Raw genomic sequence first — 19,464 nt, 5'->3', positions numbered from 1 at the left:
AAAATATTTTTTCTTAGACCTCTAAAGAAATTGGAAGATTTTGTAAATAACCACTTTGACATGCAATATCAATGAAAATTTTTAATAAAATAATCTGTTTTTTTACTTAATATGGTACGTAAAAACATTAAAAGTAATAAAATCATAAATTTTTTTTTCTTTTTAGCGCAAGTGACACAAAAATCAACTTTATGTTTACCGCATATTTTGATATGATATAATGCTGATTTTTGTAATTTCCGAGGGAACGGTATTTGAAATAATTGACGAATCACGTTCCACGTCTGAAGACAAGTCTGGTGGTGGGTTTACATAACTTTCCTCATAATATGATGGTTAATAATTATGATTACTTTGCACATCATCTTCCACCAGAAAGTCTTCGGACTCACGGGCAGGATTAGCATCCAGGGCATCGTTAGTAACTTCTTATAGTAGTAGATTTATTATTTTATCGTTTTTTAATGAAAACAAGATGAAAATCTAAAAAAATCTCAAATTTATTAAAAAAATGTATGCAGGCACTCGAACTAAATTACTTACGGTAAAGCTAACCATCCGTCGAAACGACGGGCAAAGATCAAATATCTTAAAAACTATAAAACTTACCCGTCCACTGTCTACACCACTGCAAAGGACTCCCGGGCCTCTGAGTTGGCTAGTCGAGACAAAACGTTTGGACGTGGCATTAAAAAGTTAGAACGTTATTTCTTTTCAATGCCCGTCGAATCGACGGAGGTTAGCTATCTAGGGTTAAAAAAATGCGAGGTTTCTGATTATATTATGTATTATAAATAAATACAAAATAAGCTATGTTCATCAGAAAAAAATATATTTTAAAGGTGAAATATTTTTTCGAATTGTTCCAGTAGTTTTGAGTTTATTCGTTACAAACATACAATAATACTACAAATATTTCCTCTTAGTATAGACTAGTATAGGAACTAGCATTTCTTATTAGAAACGTGCCGTTTGCATGTGTTATATCGAATAATCTATTTATAACATAAACAACAAATATGCAATATCTCGACTATGCCACATCCATCACTCAACAGCGTTTATTGAATCAGATGATTGTGCTCATGATCGTATTTGTAAGCATTTGAATTACTTGAAAGGAACGATAAGAATTTCAAGTAAATACTTCCTAGTGATACCGAATGGGAGTGGATAAAATAAATTATATTGCTGAGATAATAACATGATGTACAGTCAGCGTCAAATTGTTCGTGACACCCAAAGTAGCCAAAAAGTTCGCAACACGTCTTTGTTACAATTGGAATAAGGTTGTCAACTTTTTGGCCACTTGGTTGGGTGTCACGAACTAATTGACGCCGACTGTACATGTAATTTACTTAATTTATTTAATGAAACAGATGTGCAATTTATTATAGAACTTCACAATTGTCTAGTTGACACCATTACAATCATTCCAAGACACAAACTGTACAATTTTAGTCGTTAAATGCAATTAATTTTCAAATTAAAACTGTAAAATTAAATTTTCTGTTGGTTTGAAATCAATTATACTACAATGAGGTAGAAGTGACGTCATAGATTCTAATGCAAACAAATACCATCCACAATTTACACACTTAACAAAACATATTATAGGAATTTTGGGAAACTAGGGAGAAATAAAAAATAATATGGCATGGCACAGAACGCAATGATGTAAACAAGGAAAGCAAATACTTTTGTATGTAATTTAACAAAAGTTTATTCAAAATGCAAATGAGTAATGCACGTAATTCTACAATTTGTAATTATACAATGATTATGAATATTTGGCAATCGCATCATGTTATCGAGAGATCAAATCGCACAGAAAATACACATCGATAACGTTATCACACATTATTTTCAGATTCGTTACTTTTTTCGTATCTTTCACTTTGTTTTTAGGTGAACCAACACAACGTGTCCGTGGCACTATAAACAATGCACTGAGTCTACGTTTGGCATGCCGCCACGGCAGTGAACATAGTCTATTTATAAAAAAAAAAATACAAACCACAGCTGATATTTCAATTTTAAATTCTATTTCTTAAAGAATAGGGATCAATCAATATCGTTAATAGTGTCACCCCTATTAGGAAAATGTTAGACAAAGGTTGGTCGTTTGAAGGTCTGTAGAACTGAGTATGGATTGGAGTTTTCCTGTTTTATTATTATGCCCATTATTAGAAATGATAATTTTTGAGGTGAACGGCCAAGCTTTACAATGTAACTACTTAAAAACAGCCGTTTGGGCTGATGGGTATATCCCTAGTCTACCTATGGGTCCAAGAATTACAATTTTCGAATGAAGTTGCCGTTCGAATTCCGCTCACGATAAAGTTAGCGTGATGAGCACGAGTATTAGCTAAAGGTGCGTTATCCCGTACCAGTTCAATCTTTCTTTAGGACATGCCGGACAGTGCAATTGGTGTGACAGTTGGCACAATTTTTTTAAAGGTTACGGTCAAGGTCCGATCAGCTTTTGTTTAAGAGTGTTCTAGCAGATATGCTCATGGTAATGCCCAAGGTCTACTGTACATGGAACCGTATCATCATAAACTTTGCCGCTCCCGACTAAAGAGTTTCATAGTTTTTATTTTATGTAAGATACATGTGGAATACGCACTCTCCGAGCGTAAAAAGCGGATGTGAAGCACTGCGGAGAGTAAGCCTAGCTACAGTCAGTGTCAAATAATTCGTGACACCCAAAGTAGCCAAAAAGTTCGCAACAAGTTTGTGTTACAATTGGAATAAGGTTGTATGTCTTCTCTGTCAACTTTTTGGCCACTTTGGGTGTCACGAATTATTTGACGCTGACTTTACAAGCCATTCGGAACTCACAAGTTTAGATCACACTGGTCAATATTTTCATAGAATGTCGTTTCACAATAAAGGCCATAGGCCAGTATGACACGAGCCTAAATATGTACATGTCAGCATTTTTTATAGGTAATCGTATCCTTGGAAAGACCTTTTTACCTATCGAAAACGGACTCGCGTGGAAAGTTTCACTATCTAAATCTAGTTGGCACAAGTTAGCCTAATGAAATGTTTTCGAAGCACACTGCAGTAATGTTGTAAATCACATAACATGCCGACAAAAATATCTAAAAACATTACCCTCATTTGCTTTAAAGTCGGATAAATAAAACATGAAAATCCAGTTAGCTTGAGCATTTAGACAACCTAAATACCATTTTACACGCGCTGATATTATGTTATTGGTGACAGTATTTATAAGCTAACTAGCTTTCCGCCCGCGGCTTCGCCCGCGTGGAATTTTGTCTGTCACAGAAAAACTTTATCGCGCGCGTCCCTGTTTCAAAAACCGGGATAAAAACTATCCTATGTTCTTTCCCGGGACTCAAACTATCTCTATGCCAAATTTCATCAAAATCGGTTGCGAGGTTTAAGCGGGAAAGCGTAACAGACAGACAGACAGACAGAGTTACTTTCGCATTTATAATATTAGTTGGGATAATTTGGCTTACTTATACTTTATTTTAGTATTCTGTGTTTTCATAAAACCATGCTGACAATCGGGTCCAATGACAGTTTATCTTTCCCCCGGGACGGGCCAAACTTGAACTACACTGGTTGGGTTTTTATTGGCAGTCCAGTCAAGCTGTAGATCCTGACTACACAGGAGTTGCAGCAGTGGGAACGAGAGGTGGGAAAATTATAGATATTTTCTTGAAAATCAGATTTTGACAGTTGAAGGACGTATTTGGATTCGTTCGTTCGTTCGTTTCAGTCGAAAGACGTCCACTGCTGGACAAAGGCCTCCCCAAGGATTTCCACAAAGACCGGTCCTGCGCCGCTTGCATCCAGGCACATCCCGCGACCTTCACCAGATCGTCGGTCCACCTAGTGGGAGGCCTGCCCACGCTACGTCTTCCGGCTCGTGGTCGCAACTCAAGAACGCCTGCCCCAGCGGCCATCAGCTCTACGAGCTTTGTGCCCCGCCCACTGCCACTTGATTTTAACGATTCTGCGGGCTATTTGGATTAGGAGGATTGAATATAGCAACCCGACCTAAGCCAAGAAAACCTACATTACAGATTGCGATCAAAATTAAACTTACTGAGGTTCTGGTGATCTGGTCGCATAGAACCAGCCCCATAAGTAGTCCCATATAGAATCCGACATACATGAAACACTCGCGCACAACTTAAAAATGACCTACGATTTTCAAAACTGTATGTTTTTGTAGGTTTCATACGAGTATACTTGTAAATATAGGTATGTCGCAGTCAAATAGTTAAATAAGACTCAACAATGTTTATAAAGATTTAGATCTATCCATAAATGAAGATAAGTCGTGGGTTAGAACTTGTTAGAAATCTATCCAAAGTGAAAACTGTTTATTTGTATTTGATGTTAACTGAACATTTTCGTGACAGCTTTAAAGGTACAGTCAGCGGCAAATATTTCGTGGCACCCAAAGTTGCCAAAAGTCGACAACACAACCTTATTCTATTTGTGATAAAGACTTTTTGGCTACTTTGATGTCACGAACTAAAATGCTAACTTTACCTTTAAGGCTATCATGAATGTTACTCTGTCTCAGGCCCGGTTTCCAGCCAAGCGGAGGGGAAAGAGGTTTGAATAATAAATATTTCGATAATAGATATTTCCACAACTCCGTTCAGATTCGGTTTGAAAATCTGATTTTACACATCTCTCATCTACGCTTTGGTGGAAACTAGGTCTTGAGAGTCTTAGGGGGCTACACTGACCAAAAATGAAACTATAACCCAGGTGCTGCGAAATTACCTGGCCGGGTTACACGCGGGAAACTTGACCTTTACTGGTTGGGTTTTTATTGGCGATCAAGCTCTAGATCCTGGCTACACAGGAGTTGCAGCGGTGGGAAAGAGAGGTGGGAAAAGTCCCGTAGGTACCGCGGAAGTTACAACAGTGCTGCGAATTTATCTGGCCATTTCAAATTCTAACACACCACGCATTCAAAGTTTTCTGCTATCAGATTCAGCGCCAATTCAGCCAGCATTCCAAAAAAAGGAAAAAAAGGGCTATCCGTTCAACTGACTGATTCAACCACTTGACTGCGACTTATGCATGCCTACTTTTTTAACAACAAACAAAAAACAAATGAACATACGACATACATATTCATTTATGCAAAAATTTTAACTATTTCTTAAAAGAAAATCTGTCGGAGAAGAAATAAGCCGCATCATAGACTTTATGGCTGGTTTACACGTATTAAGTAGTTAAGTAGGTAACTAAATTTTAATTTAATTTTAGGGTCATTCCATGACAAATGTTACCGAGGGTGAAAAACTAAATATGTTCTTTTCGCATTAAATCTGATGAATTTTGAAAGTAAACATTCCAAATTATTATGTGCACAAAAAAAAATCTGAAAGAAACAAGTAATTTTTAAGTTATTAGTCTTCAAAGTCTATACTTAAGTCAACTGTCTGAATGATCATTTTCTCTCTAATTTATTGGTAATACGATTTTAAAAAAACTATCAATCTGTGAAACGTTTTGCCACTATATGATTCGAGGGTATTTATCATAGTATTGGTAGATAGCGTCATAGTCCCAAAAAAATTTATAATCATCAAGTTTTAAGTGTGTTTTCTTGTTACTTCGGCGATGTAACACCCGAAACAGAAAAACAGGTATTTGTTTTATTATTGTACCTTACACATGGATTAGGGTAACAATATTTGGTAAAAGTAAGGTCATGGTAGTAATGATTTCAAATACTAACTAATATCTGAGCATGATACTAATTTAGTATGTTTCTTTCTTGATTAAAAACTGTAACACCCGAAACGTTTCGGGCATTACATTTTTATTTGTATGTCGATAATGTGTGTATATTGCTTGGAGAAGTGAAAAAGTATTACTGTGAGGGTCCTTTGACCTCCCACTAACGCTGACATCGGAAAAGGAGTTATATTTCTCAATTTAAGACTTTTTTGAAATGTCGACTTAACACTAAAATTAAGGTATTGCTAAAAAGTGTTGATGTTTGACATTTCCAATAAATATCGTAATTAGAAATTAAGGTAATGCTATTTCAAGCCAAAAACAATAGAAAAAGCTATACTCTGAGGAAAAATTAAACTTGAACTTTGTTTATTTTTTAAAAAAAGCTGCTTCGTAATTTCAAACCAGAATTCGCTCTATTTGTGTTTATTTGTTGTACTCCTTATTTCGTAGTACCTAGAGACTAATAAAACACCGATTTTATCGATAAAACGCGTTGAATTTTCGTACTCGTAACACCCGAAACAGAACCATTGTAACACCCGAAACAAAGAAAAAATTTATAAAAAAATAGTAAAATGTTTTATTTAACAGTGATTGTATGTTACATGGTTTGTAAATTTCATACTTTAGAAGTCCTGTAAGTTTTAGGTATGATTCCTTAAGAAAATTCGCTAAATTTCGAGTAAATGCAGCAACAGTCAGAACATAGAGGCAAAATCTCGTAACGCCCGAAACGCACACTTTTCGACTCATATTTTCGTTATCCTACATTCTAAGCTATACAAACTTTATTATTTAGATAAAACAACTAAAAACGGACAGATTAAGGCACTAACATTATTAAAATACTATTTCAAAATACATGAAATTGTTGAATATGTGTGTACGAACGTAACACCCGAAACGATGGAATGACCCTTTAAGTGATCAAATTGCAGGGTAACTAAATTTTAACTTAATTCCAAACGTCAAGCTCTTGTTTACTATGAAACTGCTCGTCAAAACCGTGTCAAGTGACAAGCCCCACTCACCAACTTGACAGAAAAATCAAGTAAAAATTTAGTTACCTACTTATCTACTTAACACGTGTAAATCAGCCTTTACACTAGTCCCGAAGCATGCATGAATTGCATGATAGTGTATTTTTTATTTATTACATAAAAACATTTAACCAATATTATAAATGCGAAGGTAACTCTTATCTGTATGTTTATTTTTTGTTAGTTGCATTTTCGTATTTAAATCACTGCACCGTTTTAAAAACTTGAGATAGATCCAGGTAAAACTATAGGATAGTTTCTATCCCGGTTTGCGAAAGGGGGACAAGGGCAAGATGAAGACCTTATTCAAGATTAAATTGTCTAAGTAGCTCATGGTGAGAACAGCCGCTCGAAAGCGAAAGGTCGTGGGTTCGATTCCCAGCATAAGCAATTAAATTTTACAAGTTATTTAAAATAAACTCTACGTTTACGAAGACATTGTCGACAGCTAGTTTTTTATTTATGGAGCTTACTAACTTGAAAATAAATAAATAACGTGTTAACAAATAGAACCAATCTATGGTGGCAAAATTATCGTTATTTTTTCAGACACAAGGAACAAAATTGCGCTCGCGCATCTCTTCAATGTCGCGCACGAGAATGCACTCATTTGTGCATCCGAACTCCTTCCTGTTACATCGCTTTCTGGTGTCATGCCAATATCCGCCATTTTTTTTCCACTAATTAATTATTAACTTTTGACTCGACAATGTTACATCTCAATAATTGGTAATTAAAAACTAATCTGGTTATTATAAAATCTAATGTATTTATGAATTTACAAAAAAAGTTTTCAGATATGTTTATATCCGTTGCCTGGTACCCATAGTACAGGCTTTGCTTAGTTTGGGACTAGATGGCGCAGAGTAAAATATCACAAGATATTTATTATTTATTTATCTGAAATAATTTAAGCTGCAGTTTTTTAACCTGCCCATGTATTCATTTTTTTATTAGTAAAATCCATAAACTGTAAGTTAACTCTAGTAAGGTATTCAAACTTGATTAGCCAATACGTATTCTTAATGTAAATAGAATAACACCGGAATAAATAATTTCAACAAGCACTCGTAAAAATGAAGTGGAGATAAAAGAATAAACACCACTGGGTTAGTTCATTGAACCTAGTCAGGTTTTTATTTTTAACTAGCGATCCGCCCCCGGCCTGAGCATAATTCACTTACATGAATAAGCACACATTCCGCGTGAATCACTATGAAAACCGTATCAAAATCCCTACAGTAATTTCGCTGAGACAAGTTTTTGAGACGATTTCCCTATAATGTTTAACCAACATTGACGTAAATCTTAAAAAATCATAGTTAGTGCTTTTTCCCTGATACGGAATGAACGCATGTGCAAAAATGCAATGTATTTAATTATTTCATACATGTTTTCCCTATTAGGGGATACACACAAGCGGATAGGCCGCGTGCTTAAATCCGCATCACAAACGAAAAAGCACTTAGGCCCGGGCTTAACTACGCAGAGCCAAAAATCTCAATTCAGTTAAAATAGTAAGACACGGGTCTTAAAATCTTATAAGTTTAAAATCTTATATCTCAATTCACACATCAGATTTTTGGGTTAAGCGTGCGCATCTTCTAATCTAGTGAACTTTTCATATTAAATTCATTTCTGAGGTAGGAGATGAACACGCTCAAGCTAGAAATCCGAATTTAGAAACCAGGTCATAAAATATGGGTTTATTTACATTATGATTTCATTCTTAACTTCCTCGTTTATTGCGTCGACGTTGTCCTTATTTCTGCAGCACAATATTTTAATTAAACTTTTGTACACCATTTCAGATTTTTTTATACAACACTTGACTACTGTATTCACTCATCACTATAACTTGACACTTGACCATATGTTATGGCAGCAGTTGTAAAAATGCAACTCCCCGTTTTCATGTCCCCGTAAATACTATAAAAATCTTGCAACAAAAGGGGGTAATGTCACTGTTTACTATTGCACTATTCCTTATCTTATCACCTATTGATAAATTATTGAACAGATTACTAGTCTCTCAATCATCATTCATTTTGTGTTTCAAGCAGATAAAAGATTATTTTAATTAAAGGGCTCAGGTTTGAAAGAGAAGATTATTATCGGTATCTACAAGTTTGATATCAATATTTTTCTTAATTATCAGCTTAACATTTGGACAACACGCATAAGTTGTAATATTAAGTTAAATTATGACTTAATTTAAAGTTTAGATCACACANCTAACTGCGTCAGAAGGAGGGTTTTTTTTTAATATTATTCTTATAATAGCTGCTTTATCGGGGGTTTCAGGTGTACCTCACAAATTGGTGCAGAGCAATGGTGAAAATGTTATGACCATGTAAATAAAATTGAAAAAAATTTCATCAAGTAAGATGTAAGATAGAATAATTGAAATGTTGGAAGAGCAATTTATAATAAATAACTCTTTATCTTGATCATCTATTGAAGAAAAGGAATGGAATATTTATCCTGGAATGGAATCCTTAGAATCGTTTTCTAGTTCTGAATGAAGTGATTAGTTATAAGTATGATACATAATAAAATTAGTTACATAAAGTAATATACGATTTACTTATTTTTCAAGACATTTTCCTATTATATTACTGACGGGATTGCTACCATTACCTTAGTTTTGAGTTTCCAATATTTCGGCACTGTTGCAAGTGCCATGGTCACGGAGTAACTGAAGAAATTAAAACCAGACATCGTTCAGATGTGCGTTCAAAAGACCTGAGATTTAAAAAAATACCACGTTTTGTTTAAACAGTAAGCGAAAAAAAGTGACTTGAAAATGGAATACAAAATGATAAGGTATGGTAAATGATAAGTCTTTATCAATGAAGAAGCAGAAGTTCAATTTCATGTGACCTCCATCTAGGCTAGTTTCCATCGTCACTCAAAGTTTGGCTGCGGTCTCAAATTTGGGCTTAATTGAGGTATTTTTTGGGTGAGAGGCATAAGAACTAATGCCGTTTTATATCAAAAATTCATACTTAGAGGTAATCAACCAGGTACAAAGTATTTCCTTGTAAGTTAGTCTGCCACTCTTTAGTAAGTCCCGAAATCCCCGCTTCGGCACCCCTACTAACCATTCTAACCATTGTACACAGATAATATCTTACATGCAGCTTTTCATGTTACTACGTCACATATTCTAAATCCGCGCGGAAAATCGCTCCTAGCGGAAGAGCGCACTTTGAGCTTGAATATTTCAGTCATTTTTAAAGATATCAAAAAAGTAAAAATACAGTATTCATTCTAATTTTTTGTAGTTTTTTTTGGCATCTTCAACAAAAATTGTGCGCCATGTCCATTGTTTTTTGTTAACATTGGTCTCAGAGTGCAATTTTGGTCCAAAAAATGTACAACTTTTAAATCTGTTTATAATGTTGGATCCCAAATAGTTATATAAATAAACTTTGAATATAAAATAACTATAATAAACACTTTTATCATTTACATAGTAATTCTATACATAAATTGCTTATAAACTAATTTACAGTGATTTTAAATTGGCTTACCAGAGTAGGCCGCGCGTGTATTCGTGTAAAAAAGGGGGCGCGTGTACTGCAGTGTTAAGCAATCATCGTTTGTGATCACTTAAGAATCAAGGGGTGCTCCCTCAACCAAAAAATGTATGAATCGTCGATGACTTTTAGATCTCAAATACTCGACGCACAGTGGTGCTACAGCTTTGGTGTCATAGTAACAAATGCTAAGGCAGACGTATTCTGTCAGTATACAGCACTTTTTTTTGTTGGCCGCCACTTTTGATTTTGGACCAAAAATATATGAAACGTGGATGATGTCCTTTATCCTAAAGGCTAGTTTTATCCTACAACATCTTGGTACCTACCTGGTACGCTAGTTAATCCCATTGTCACTATCATGATTTCGACTTTACTGGGGATTACCTATTTGAAAAAATATTTCATGATTTTTTTGAGGTTTTTAACCAATTTTTTGTGTAGCCCCTAAAGTTTGAAGTGACAACTTTAAATTCTTACGAGTGACTTCCAAGGTGAAACTCAGTGTTTACTAAAGGAGCTCTAGACGTTTTTTCTTGCAAATTATACACAGAAGTCCAAAATTATCTTACGTCATTGGCGCTCACCGAGTGTGAATATCTACGAATGCGGCGTGCGGATTTATTGCGTGTGTACAACCCTTACGGAAACTGCTTCGGATGGCACCGACGCTTACACTCTCGTGGTGAAACGTCACCATTATTGTTAGTACAGGAATAAGAACAATGAAGTGAACAGACTAATATCATCGTTTAGAATGTTTTTTTATCATCTAGGAGGCTTGGCATGCAATTCACTGTAATTTGAATATTGGTGTCTGAGTTAAATAATTTATTGAATCGATGAAAAGTATTTGAGATATTGAGCAATGTTCAAAAATACGTGAGAACTTTTTTTTGCAAGACTTACGAGCTAAAAATTACGAGCAGAAAAGATAAACACGCTATCCTAATCCAGCATATTTGCCAAGACATCTGAAGCTACGCATTGCTTGCATCAACGTATTGTGAGGAAAGAGAAACTACGAGTGTACTAGGTACGAGTACGTATGCAAAACGGTTAGCATTATGAAATGCTTGAGGATATGTCACGTGACACTCGAGCCCCATCACTTCACGCTCAGCAATTATTTCCAATGAGGGTTTTCGCGAATGAAAGATCCGCTAGATGGCGGGACGTGGATGTGAGGTCTGACTGCTGCGTGATTGGTGGATTTTGACATATCTGTCAATGTCATGTCAAAAATAACCAATCATGCAGCATTTGGACCTCGAGTCTACGTATTGCCATCTGGCAGATTTTTCATTCGTGAAAACCCTAATTAAAACAAAACCTAGTGCATAACTTTAGAACCACGGCCTTAAACTTAAATTAAAAATACTTCGCGAACTAGGCCACTGTAAATAGAAATCGCAGCTGTATTTTCCGTTTAGTATGAAAGATTCACAGCGCGCGCATTAGTGATGTCACAATTGCGAGTGAACTTGCGATGTACATTGTACACGCATGCTGCAGATTTATTGCACGCGCGATAGAGCTTGCGCGCCACAGGGAAGACAGAAGAGACAGCTCATTCTATCCTAAAATAATCCAATAGTATTTTTAAGAACTACTAAAGAATAAACTTGAAAAAAATAACAATTAACATGAACTAATGTTTAATCCCACCAAAAACATTCTGTAAAAAACTAGCCAAGTCTCGATGGAGCTGCTTGTTTATCTCTAAAAAGTAATGAAATCTAGACAAAGTCGTGCCAAGTCTATGGTTCTTTACTGCGATTTCTTTTTTATTATAGTTAATGTTGTGTGACTTGGCCGTTGAAGGGTACAAAACCAGGTGCTCCATGACACCATTGCACCAATCTGTTGCCAGAACCACTACCCATTGACGATGGAAAATTGCCACTTGGAAAACGTTGATTTAATAACCAGTGAATTGTAGGCTTAATAAAGCTGCGTATTTCAATAATACTTATGCATAATTATTGATTATCTTAATAAAGATTGTTCAACGGCCAAGTCACACAACATTAACTATAATAAAAAAGAAATCGCAGTAAAGAACCATAGACTTGGCACGACTTTGTCTAGATTTCATTACTTTTTAGAGATAAACAAGCAGCTCCATCGAGACTTGGCTAGTTTTTTACAGAATGTTTTTGGTGGGATTTCACTTCTTTTTGTAGAATGTGGCATAATTATTTAACGTCGTCGTCCTTTAATATTATCGTCATTTTTTTTACGATATTAAACACGTCTACCTTTAAAATGGACAACGAATCAGAATTATAACTAGAGAGGAAAAAAAATCTGGACACCGCGGTGCAGAAAATCGACGCTCAAAGTGCTAGCGCCATCTAGCGGTGAGCGGTACAGGCGAACACCACGGTGCCGGTGTGGCGCTAGTAGTATTGATTATTATGAATGTGGTGTTACTCCAGATCTTCGATTTTCCTAGTTTTGATAGTTTTCCCTTTATGTGGCCATTAAACCCTAACTCTGTACCAAATTTCAGCTCTCTGAGTTAATGGGAAGTACTAGTTCTATTTTGATGATCATCAGTGAGTGAGTGTCATAAATGCGAAACTTTGCTTTCGCTTAACTTCGGAACTAATTGACCTACAGACTTGAAATTTTGGATTTTAAGTGTGTGATTATAGCTTACTAGATGACGAAAATTTCTGCGTTCTGGTCTTATCTAAAGGTTCTCAAATAGAGGCCTGAAAATGCGGCGAAATGGTTCCAGTAAAGGATGGTACGGCAGTGTTTGCTTCGCGCTAGACTTGGCGGGGGCACTGCCGTGCCCCCAGATTTAAAGTAAAGTTCATCACGATTCAGTTTGAGTTTACAGCATTTTAGATTTTTGAAATAAATGCGAAGTATGCGAATGTTAATGTATGCTCCTAATCCTAAAAAAAATATTTGAAGCATTAACGGGGATGTTGCCATGGTTAATAACATTTTCGTTTTCAGTATACGTATTAGATTTTCATCACTCTTACTCATAGTGAAATATTGACATAACATTGATATTACAAATCCTGTCAATTCAGCGATCAATGCACGCACGATACCACATCAACGACATGACATTTTAAACAGTTGTATTTTGCAACTAAGATCTATTGACTGATGTGCACAGTTTTTCTCTTTGCAAGCCTCCTCCACGTTCAAATGTCACCTGGCTGATCTCATTAGACTATGGCTCATGTCCCACGACGTGTCCCGGCCTGTTTGTTCCGGGCGGGATTTATACGCGCGCAGATACGCGCGCGATAACACGCGTTTTATTGGCAAAGGGTGAAGTTTGTCGATAACTTTTCACGTAACGTTTGCGTTATGCGTTTAAAACGGTGTTTTGGAGTAGCTGTTCATGTTAGGCAATGTTAAATTTTGAGCGGTTTTTGATTGGAAAAGCAAAGTAAATATTTAAACTGATAGTTTATTTATAATCTACTAATTCATTTTAATACAAACGGCTAACATTTGAATAAAAACAAAATAAACATCATAACTTTGCATCTCTTTTTTCCCCTTTCCTATTTTTTCGTGCATTATTTGCTCTTTTTGATGTTTCGATGACGCGAACATGAAGCCGAAAGGGCGTCGCGTCTCATTTCAAGCTTGATTCGAGACACCTCGAGTCGTTTGAGTGACGGAATGTAAATGCTACTCGCTGGATCATTCATCACCGGCTCTTCAACGACTAAATATACTTACCGTCTCACTCGTCTACTAACAAAATGCATTATTCAGCAGAATTCTCAGAAGAAAAACCGGCTTCTAATAAATATATTTATCAGAGTTAGACTAGACGCCGTGAAGCGTATTTATTTTAAGGCCATCGTTAAAATTTTAAATCTGGTCCCCACGCAAAAGAACTTTGTTGAATTATTTGGCTGTTAAAAAAGCCTTTGGAAACTTTTTCAAATAGCTTAAGATAATTCGCTCACAATCTACATTTCTCTTGCAATGTTTTTTGGTAACAAATGTCTTACTCGTATGTTAATCAAAAGTACATACACAATCCTGTGTAATGTTTTGTGGCTAATAATTAGACAAAACTATTATTTTGATCGATGTTTCCTGATCTTTAGATCAGTTTAGTAAAACAAAAGCATAAATGCTTATAGGTACCATAAATATCAGTACAAATTAATGTCAGATAATAGGCGGAATCAATAAAATCTAAATGTAATAAAAGGGAGGTGCTTACCCCACCACAGCGTAGATCGAAGGGTTGTTTTCCCGTAAAGGTAGAATGAGGTGAAGGCTATGAAAAATCTCATTCGGGGTTCCTAGAACCGCCATTTAGGAAACGATTATTCTTCAAACGTCTGCGGGATCAATTTATATCAATATCAATTTCGTATATTTTGGTAAATATCCCAGGTGTACGGATAAAAAACAGGGAAAATATTACGAGGAATATTTTCTTATTTATCAATTTATTTAATACATATCACACACAGGTTAAAGTAAAATTAAATGAACACACAAATTAAATTAAAATTGCAAACCGTTTAGCTAAATGAAATCGTATATTTTTTTACTGCAAAACATTTCCCGTTTTCCGCTGACTTACAGAAAAATACCCGCGTATAATGTAAAAATTAAATGTCAATAGGAATGAGTGTTATAAAATGTGGGGATGCCAATAGAGCTAATGCACCTGCAGAGTAGCAGTGATCGGAAACCCATCCGGGGTGAGAAGTTGGAGTTATTTTAAGGCTTTAAAGAGCTTTTTCGAATAAAAACCTAGTGTTTTTCGGGTAATTTTTATTATATACCATAAAATCTGATTTTTTATGTACAATTGTACATATAATATTTGGGCAATAATTAGAAGTATTTTCCATACCATTGACAGTTTTGACAGTTCTAACTCCTTGCCAGACAGTTTTTTTAGGGTAGCTCCCAAAGCCACGATGACCCAAACTTCATAATTCACCAACATAATTTATATCCTATATTGGGAGCATACGCTGACAAACTGAACTGAACTGAACTTTTATAAAATGACGTATGTCTGGCGTTCACTAGCTCTTAGACTATTAACTATTCAAAGATTAAAAATTAAACAGTCTTTGTCTTACAAGCCGTCATTGATTTACTCAATATCGATCTGCCTGTGAGTAATCATACCTTCACGTAGAATTGGAACCACTTCTCTGGGTCTGAGGGAGCTGAAATGTTTCCGTACGCGAATTCAAGATTCGGTTCGAGTGCTTCACAAACACGTCCCGGTCTGATGATGGGGTGGTGGAAAACATTGTTTAGGTAATAACAATCTTTTAAACATTCCTGAGCTATCATTAAAACATAATTCAACTTAATTAAACAAATGTTATAGAAATAATCTGAATCACTCGTGATAGTCATTCAGATTTTTGACCCAATGAATAAGCCTAAATAAAGAGTTATTTATTTGACTTCTAAATACTATACAAGGTGTCTCAGAATTTGTGAATCAAGCTGTTATGGAAGGTAGCGTGACCACTGACCTACCCTTAAAAATATGTAAAATAATTTTAGTACAGAAAAAATAAAGCTACCTCCCATAGTAGTTACATTCACCCATTCTGGTTACGTTACGACACTGGCTAAAACCGAAGTGTGAACTTTAATGAAATCAAAAAGGGCAAAAAATATTTAATTTGCGCCGTATGAGATTACTAAAATTTCATAAGCACGCGATTAAACCCTTTAGGTTATTAACGGGTCGCTTATTGAATATTAATGAAGCCCGAATCCCCTGGAATATCACACGGAAGCAAGTCCTTAATTTGTTTATTGTTTACGGCTCTGTAGAGATGTCCCATTTTTGTTTATTTATCTCCTGCTAACCTAATCACAGCATAAACAAAACAGTCGATTTTTAACAATTTAAAAATACACCTACACAACATACCGGAGGTAGCTGGGCCTAAAATGCATCGAACAAGCCTAATACTCGTACGAAAAGTTTCATGAGTTCAATCGCAAAAAATATTATACACAAATTGACATGGATAGTGTCATGGCTGATGACGTAGTGACTGAGAGAACATAACTTAGGCGTAGAATTAAGTTAGTTATTCCGCGTTTTAATTAAAATCCATAAAAAGAGGGCAAGATTTTTTTTCAGTTTTGAAAATTCCATATCCGTCTTTTTTCACTGTTGTACTAACTGGGCTGGCTGCTTTCCTCTGCTTAGGCAGTCTTGTTAAGCAGGAAGTTTCATTTGGGTCAGCGGTAATTACCCTCGACATAACAGCGGTATGTAGCCTCAGATTTTTTCCCTGATGAAATGGTCCGTCGGCGAACTTTAGAGAGGTATTTTTTATTATTTCATTTAGAGCACTTGATGTAAGTGAAACAAAGGCGCTTAGACGCGGCCGGTTGAGACATTTTGTTCTTTGTAATGTCTGCTTTTAGAAAAAGGCAAGGAGATCTTATGAGTATTATTAAGGATAAACTTAATTTGATTTGCTGAAACTATAAATACAACTTGAGATAAATGTAAGACCTACCGCTGAACAAAGGCGTATCTTTATATCTAGCGGTGTTTAAGATAGTAGGTACATAATTCCATACATTAGATGATCAGATGAATATGATCACTCAACACATTTTTCAATCTCATTTAAAATTTAGTCGCTTATAAAGCGAGGTTTCTGAACAATAAAATTTTAAGTGGGCAGTGCACGGTACCCGCTACTTACTATACCTACTACTAACCTTTTTTTTTTCGGGGAAAAATGCATTGAATTGCATACCTACCCTACGGGGACAGGGTAAGTTATGTGGGGCTCACCAAGTCAGAAGGACAAGGCATACCCACTAAAAGACCCTGGTGCTCCATCATTCGCCTTAAGTGGGAAGGAACTGTGGGATTCCGGACAAACTATACTACTAACCTAACCTATCTACAGATAGAAATTGTTTTCAAATACACTCGACATCAAATAAATCGCACCTCCCGCGACAAGCATTTTCAAACGCATGCTTCCCCACTTCCCACCAATATTGGCACCATTTGAAAGCCTAGTTCTAACCTGCATTTCATTAAAGGAAAGGTTTTTACCCCAAAAATGTGTCTTTAGAAGGATCCAGAGTCACTTCTTCAAAAAATAGGTAGTTACGCTAGAGCCAACTTTTATGGCTATAAAACTGTTGGGATTAATCGCTATTCATCTGTCCTCTACACGTGAGATCATTATTTGGTTTTATAACCATAAAAATTGGTCTAATTGATCCCATAGGTGGGCCCAAAGTGAGGTATTTTTTCAAGTCACATTTATGGTATATGTTAATCATTTATTAAGAAATTAAATGTGTTTTTCTTTAAGGATATTTATTGGGCTTTCAAATAACACCAATATTGTTGGGGCACCATGATTGTGTCAGAAGAAAATCGTTAAAAGTTCGCGTCGCGGAAGGTGCGGTTTATTTGATGTTGAGTTTAGTTCAGCTAACCTTAGGTCTTTACTGAGTACCTATAACATTTTTCTGATATTTCTATCTATGCAAAGTCATCTTCACCATTACCAAAGTTCCTTAATTTTTTTTCAATGCTTACCACCGAGCTTGATCTCGGATCTTTGAAAATATGGCCGCTCTACTCCCTGCAACGTATCCCACGCTGCGTTTGCCAAGATGCGGTCTCTCCAGAATAGAGTGGAATACAAAGAAAAACTTAATTTATAGTTCCAGTACTATAAAAGAGCAACAGTTTTATTTTAGTGTAAACAAAATGGAGCACTTTAGAAGTATTTTCTATAACCATGAAATATATTTTCAAACGGTTTGCACTGTATTTGCTCATACGTCATGCTCGCGAACAGGTGCTGCCGTTTTAAATGCACACGTGTTTTTCTATTACAGATTCAAGTTGTATTTTATGCTTTGACAAAAATCAGAGCATAAAAATGTTTAATCATGTTGTTACAGGAAAATGTTAGAAAATGTTATTCAAATTTCAAGTGTTATAAAGCACAATTAGAATGGCCAAAATAATTGGGAGCTCTTTTTGATGTACGACTGTATGTAGAATATTAAGTATATAAAACTTCAAGTATGTATATGTACCTACTCTGAATAAGACATTAAAGTACCATTTCAACAGTTACCCACTTATAAACATTGCGAAGGTATCGTACTTGCATTTATTAAACTCGTAAATACAATTTGTGCATCGTTTAGAATGAAATCAAGTTTTACTTGTTACGTGTTAAATTATTGACTAGATACATTATTTCAAGGAGATTTTTAATAAGTTTTTTTAAATCCAGAAAGTACCTAAACCCAAAATATAAAGTAAGATCTGCTAGTTACGTTATAAGCCAGGAATTTTATTCGGAAAACACACAAAAATAAACTAGAATATCATCGAAAGCTCTTGGGATTGACAAATTCTAAGGAACTCAGCTCTGTCTGAACCTTGAACCAGCAGCTGTCAGGGCGATAAGCGCCACTATTCTTAAAGCATTCCGTTCACTATTCTCGTTTCGCAACAGATTTTATGCTCCCCTGTGTGTGACTACGATAAAAGTTTTAAAGTTTAAACCAAGCGCTTTAATATTATGACTCTATTAATCAATTTTACATGGTTTAAAAAAATGGAATAAGTTAATATTATAGTGTAGATTGCGGGAAGCACCTGAATGTGGGCAGGGCAGGGCCGGTCATCGTGGAAATCTTTGGAGACTGCCTTTGTCCAGACCTGCATGACGGTATACCATATACGGTCAGTTTAAATAGATCTTGGCATGTCGCAAAAAGTATTTATTGGAAAGTACATACACTAATTATTTCAAGAGCCATTTTTGCACACCAAGTGTTAAATAATGGTATACCTAAACTCAAGGAGAAATAAATATTTGTATTAACAAATCGTCATCAAAATGGCAGTTCAGTGTCTGTCAGATCCATGTTCATGAACCATGGAAGAAACAAAACATCTTCTTGCCTCCGACCGCCCGCAAGCCGGCCGCTAACTCTAAGCTGCCTGACTCGGCCCGACGTACCGGACAATACTCTTTAGATGTATTTCCTCGGAAAACGGTTATAATGCACAATGCTACAATACGGATGAACTATTGTAGATCATATCGATTTTCAACTGTAGTATACACTGTGGAAACTTTAAG

General features: G+C 35.6%; 1 protein-coding gene across 1 annotated transcript in view; it reads right to left on the bottom strand.

Annotated features, from left to right (window-relative positions):
* Ubr1 (Ubr1 ubiquitin ligase) overlaps positions 1-8,612 on the bottom strand; it is a 59,657-nt gene extending 51,045 nt beyond the window's left edge. Inside the window, exon 1 of the mRNA XM_028314295.1 lies at positions 8,506-8,612. Within this exon, the coding sequence (XP_028170096.1) occupies positions 8,506-8,597 (92 nt within the window). The 5' untranslated portion in view covers positions 8,598-8,612. The remainder of the gene's footprint in view (positions 1-8,505) is intronic.
* Between the last annotated feature and the right edge of the window lie 10,852 nt (positions 8,613-19,464).

This window comes from Ostrinia furnacalis, unplaced genomic scaffold (assembly GCF_004193835.3).
Source record: "Ostrinia furnacalis isolate ACB-3 unplaced genomic scaffold, ASM419383v2 OfSCF4658, whole genome shotgun sequence".
Lineage (NCBI taxonomy): Eukaryota > Metazoa > Arthropoda > Insecta > Lepidoptera > Crambidae > Ostrinia > Ostrinia furnacalis.
Note: the sequence above shows the minus strand (reverse complement) of the source record. Positions and strands in the feature narration are given on the sequence as shown.